The 5,357-nt window shown below is 35.1% G+C and overlaps 1 protein-coding gene across 3 annotated transcripts in view; it reads left to right on the top strand.

Moving 5' to 3' along the window:
- FKBP5 (FK506 binding protein 5) overlaps positions 1-5,357 on the top strand; it is a 119,342-nt gene that overhangs the window by 59,125 nt on the left and 54,860 nt on the right. For all 3 annotated transcript variants that reach the window (XM_010848642.1, XM_010848641.1, XM_010848643.1), the window contains exon 4: positions 4,697-4,841. In XM_010848642.1, coding sequence (XP_010846944.1) covers positions 4,697-4,841 — 145 coding nt within the window. The remainder of the gene's footprint in view (positions 1-4,696; positions 4,842-5,357) is intronic.

Genomic DNA, 5,357 nt, shown 5'->3' with positions numbered 1-5,357 from the left:
GGTATTCCCATCTCTTTCAGAATTTTCCACAGTTTATTGTGATCCACACAGTCAAAGGCTTTAGCATAGGCAATAAAGCAGAAATAGATGTTTTTCTGGAACTCTCTTGCTTTTCCCAAGAAGATTAAATAGGTCTATTAACTGCCATGACCTAGGGCAATTTAGTAACATATCTGTGAGAAGTTTCCTCATTTGTAAAATTTGAATAATAATACTGCCTATCTCATAGAATTAAGATTATATAAAGCATTTAATACAGTGCCATGTTTGTAATTGTCTCTTATTAACTCATATATATATATATATATATATATTTTTTTTAAGACCAATGCAGATCTTGGAAGTCAGTCAGAAACTAGCCCAGTAATATAAAATTTCTTTATGGAGCTTACATTTTTAAACTGAATTGAGATTAGGTTTTCTTAAGACAACTCCAGATTTAGGCACTAAACTCAGCTTGTTGGGGAAACCTGAAGTAATACCACAGTATTACTGTGCATGTGAACAGCGTTGACTCCCTGGGTGCCCTTCACTCCATCAGCCCAGTTACTTGGTTATAGTCCTAGAAATGCAGATGCCCTCCAGGGGCAGCCGAGGCTCCCCAGTACCACATGCAGTTCATGAACATGAGCTCTTTCAGAATATTGTGAGGTTTCTCTTAGATTAACATCTTTGGAAACATTTTTTCCTCTTGAGCCCTAGAAGGGCAGTAATGGTTCTCCTGTTTTTTTTTTTTTTTAAATTAGCTTTTTAGTTTTTAAATTATAACTATTTTTTCCCAGCTGTATTGAGATGAAATATAACATTATGTAAGTTTAAGGTGTATAATGTGATGATTTGATACATTTAAATGTTTCGAAATGACTACCACAAAAGGTTTAGTTCACCCCTTCATCACCTCAGATAATTATCATTTCTTTTTTGTGGTGAGAACATTTAAGATCTATTCTCTTAGCAGTTCTCAAGTATATAATACACTGTTGTTAATTACAGTCACCATTCTGTACATTAGATCTTGAGAATTTAATTCATGTTATTACTTGGAAGTTTGTACCCTTTGACCACCATCTCCTCATGGCAACCTTTTCCTCTGGCAACCATCATTCTGCTCTTTGTTTCTGTGAATTTAGCTTTTTTAGATTTCACATACATGTGGTATCACACCATTTATGTGTTTCTCTGACTTACTTCACTTAGCATAATGTCCTTAAAGTACATCCATGTTGTCACAAATGGTATGGTTTCCTTCTTTCTTGTGAGTGAACAATATTCTGTTATACATATCTATGGGTTTCCCTGGTGGCTCAGAAGGTAAAGCATCTGCCTGCAATGCAGGAGATCCAGGTTTGATCCCTGTGTTGGGAAGATCCCCTGGAGAAGCTAACCAGCTAACCTGCCTCAGAATTTTGGCCTGGGAAACCCATGGACAGAGGAGCCTGGAGGGCTACAGTCTGTGGGGTCAGACACAACTGAGCGACTAACACTACACAGTACATATATATACCACATCCCTATTCAGTATTTCTTTGAGATAATAATTTCATTTCCTTTGGATTTATACCCAGAAGTGGAATTGTTGGATCATATGGTAGTTCCAGTTTTAATTTTTTGAAGAAAGTTCATACCATTCTCCGTAGTGGCTGTCCCGGTTTACATCCCTATCAGTAGTGCACAAGGGTTTCCTTTTCTCCAAATTCTTATTAACAGTTGTTATTTGTTGATTTTTTTTTTGTAATAACCATGAGTTCCGTATATATTTTGGATATCAAATATATGGTTTGTGGATATTTTCTACCACCCCATAGGTTGCCTTTTCATTTTGGTGATTGTTTCTTTTGCTGTGCAGAACCTTTTTAGTTTGATATTCTACCCATTTATTTTTGTTGCTTGTGCTTTTGGTGTCATATCCAAAAAAATTGCTGCCAGGATTAATGTCAAGGAGGTTTTCCCCTTGTTTTCCTTCACATGTTTTATATAGTTTCAAATCTTATGTTTTAAGTCTGTTGTTGATTTTGAGTTAGGTTTTGTGAGTGGTGTAAGATAGGGGTCCAGTTTTATTCTTCATGGGGTTATCCAGTTTTCCTTGGCACTTTTTATTGAAGAGATTATCTGTTTCTCATTGAGTATTCTTGGCTCCCTTGTCAAATAGGAGTTAACTGTGTATGCTGAGGTTTATTTTTGGGTTCTTGATTCTGTTCCATTGGTCCATGTGTCTGTTTTTATTACTGTAGCTTTGTAATATAGTTTGAAATCAGGAAATATGATGCCTCCAGCTTTTTTCTTGGGATTGCTTTGGCTATTTTGGGTCTTTCATGGGCCTGTTCTTCTATTTCTGTGAAAAATACCATGGGAAAGTTGATATGGCTTGCATTGAGTCTGTAGTTGTCTTTCAGTGGTATGGACATTTTAGCGTTTTTAATTCTCCTCATTCATGAACATAGGCTGCCTTTTCCATTTATGTGTGTCTTCTTCAGTTCCTTCCATTAGAATCATGCAGTTTTCAGTGTACAAATCTTCTACCTTCTTGATTAACTTTATTCCTAACTGTTTGATAGTTTTTGATGCTATTTGAATGAGAGTTTTATTGAGGTAGAATTTAACAGTTTATTAGTTTCAGGTGTGCAACATGATGATTTGACATTGGTATATATTATGAAATGGTCACCACAGTAACTCTAGTTAATATTTGTCACCACACATAGTTTAAAAAATTTTTTTGTGATGAGAACTTTTTAGATCTGTTTTCTTAGCAGCTTTCAAGTAGGCATTACAATATTATTAACTGTCACACCCTGCTGTACGTTACATACATGGCTTACTTATTTTGTATCTTTCGACTCCCTTTACCCATTTCTCCCACCCTCCCCTCAAACTCTGACCTCTGGCAACCACCAGTCTGTTTCTGCTCTGTATATCTGTAAATTTGGTTGTTGTTTTTTTTTTCTTTTTGGATTCCATATGTAAGTGAGGTCATACGGTATTTGTTTTTCTGTGTCTGACCTATCTCACTTAGCATAATGTCCTCAAGGTCCATCCATATTACAAACGGCAAGATTTAATTATTTTTTATGACAGAATAATAATCCATTGTGTGTGTATACAAACATATATATATATATATATTTAATATTTATTTATTTGGCTGTGCTGAGACTTAGTTGTGGCATGCGAGATCTTGTCCTCTGACCAGGGATTGAACCCCTTTTCCCTGCTTTGGGAGCATGTAGTCTTAGCCACTGGACCACCAGGGAAGTCACCATATATATGTATATATATTTTTTTCTTTATGCATTCATTTATCAGTGAACATAGGCCGTTTTCATATCTTGGCTAATGTAATGAACATGCAGTGAACATGGGGTTGCATCTATCTTTTTTCAGTTCATATTTTCATTTCTTTTGGATAAATACCCACAAGTGGAATTGTTGGATCACGTGGTAGTTTTACTTTTAGTATTTTGAGGAACCTCCATATTGCTTTTCATGACAGCAGTACCAGTGTATATTCCCACCAACAACGCACAAGGTTCCCTTTTCTCCACATCCTTACCAATACTTGTTATTTCTGTCTTTTTGATAATTGCCATTCTGATTCATTTGCATTTCTGGGATTATTTTCTCTACAGTATTTCCTTTTCAGATATTTTGTTGTGTGTAGAAACACAACATATTTCTGTATATTGAATTTGTAATCCTGCAGCTTTACTGAATTAAGTTCAGCTTTTTATGAAGTTGCAATTTTTTTTTTTCCATTTAGAATGTCTGGGCTTTTGAACCAAGAAAGTTGTAGAATCTTAGTTCACAGTGTTTATGTGAGGATATGAGGGTGGAGCAAGGAGGTTATATCTCAAGAAAGAATTCAGGAACAGATCATTCTTTCGATAAAAATTCAGACCCTTCCCCACAAAAGATGTTTAGTTACCATCCTCTGTTATCTAGCAAAAATGATTAATTTGGCATAAGTGATTGACAGAATAAATTATACACCACATGCCTGGATTTGATTTTCTTTTCCCAGAACTTGACCAACTCTATTAGTGTCTTGCTCTGCCAAGAACAAAATAAATATACTGGATTTTATGATAGTTAAATATTTTTCAACTTGGAACTTTCTGACATTTCCTTTACTAGAACACAAGTTATTCAGTATCATATCAAACTTTTTTTTTTTACACATTGCATATTCTTCAGATAGTAAGAAGTATAACCTGTTATATCAGAAAATTGGGCTTTTTGAAATAAAACCAAACTAATGGAATCTAGTCAGAAGCTAATGTTTTTAGCAAAGGAGAGAAGTAAAAATCTTACCTTTGAAACTTTGCTTCAGACTTACTTTTGAATGTTTTTAAAAGTCCACTAATGTTTTTGGTCTAATTCAGTTTGTACATGAACTAGCTCTGTGTTTTCAGAGATTTTAGTGTCAAAACATGGGGCATTAAAGCAATAAAACAAGCTCTATTGGTTTATTATTTTGAGAGAATAGTGTGGTTAACAGTAGTATTAAATATTTAGTGGTATAGGACAGTTTTCTAACAGTGAAGGTTATTGCAAGAACTGGGAGGTAGGCCTTTAGAAAGGACAGACAGTTGTTTACAAATCTGCCTGAGTGATGTGGCATGGACTGAGTGACATTTTTATTCTCCGATTAAGAGAAAAATGTTTAACCTCCTTTTTTCTTGACATTTGTCTTTCCTAGATTGTCAAGAGAGTGGGAAATAGTGAGGAAACACCAATGATTGGAGACAAAGTTTATGTCCATTACAAAGGGAAATTGTCAACTGGAAAGAAGTTTGATTCCAGTCATGATAGAAATGAACCATTTGTCTTTAGTCTTGGCAAAGGTAAGAGGGTTGTTTGTTTGTTTGTTTGTTTGAGTTGTGTTTTGCTTAGATTTATTGCTATTTATATTATGTGGAAGCTAGTGGATCTTATCCTTGCCAAAAGTGAAAATATTTTGGAGCAGTAGTTATCAAAGTGTGGTCCATGGATCCCTGTGGTGTCCCTGAGATTCTCTTGGGGGTCCATAGTGTCAAAATTGTTTTCATTATAATACTAAGATGTTACTTACTATTTTTTACTGTGTTGACATTTGCACTGATGGTACTAAGCTGCAGTGGTGAAAAACTGCTGGAGCCTTAGCGCAGATCTAGGCAGTGACATCAGATCATACCAGTAGCAGTGTGTTCTTCCTGTCCTCACTTACTGCTTAAATAAGAAAGACAAAGGAAAGCAGGTTTCACTTAAGAATGTCCTTGATGCAGTGTAAAAAAATACTCATTTTGTTAAATCCTAATCGTTGAGTTTCACATTGTTTTGGTATTTTGAGACAGATGGGAAAGCACATGTAAAACACTACG

This window comes from Bison bison, unplaced genomic scaffold (assembly GCF_000754665.1).
Source record: "Bison bison bison isolate TAMUID 2011002044 unplaced genomic scaffold, Bison_UMD1.0 scf7180017864270, whole genome shotgun sequence".
In the NCBI taxonomy this organism is placed as follows: Eukaryota; Metazoa; Chordata; class Mammalia; order Artiodactyla; family Bovidae; genus Bison; species Bison bison.
This window is presented reverse-complemented; position numbering and strand designations above follow the sequence as displayed.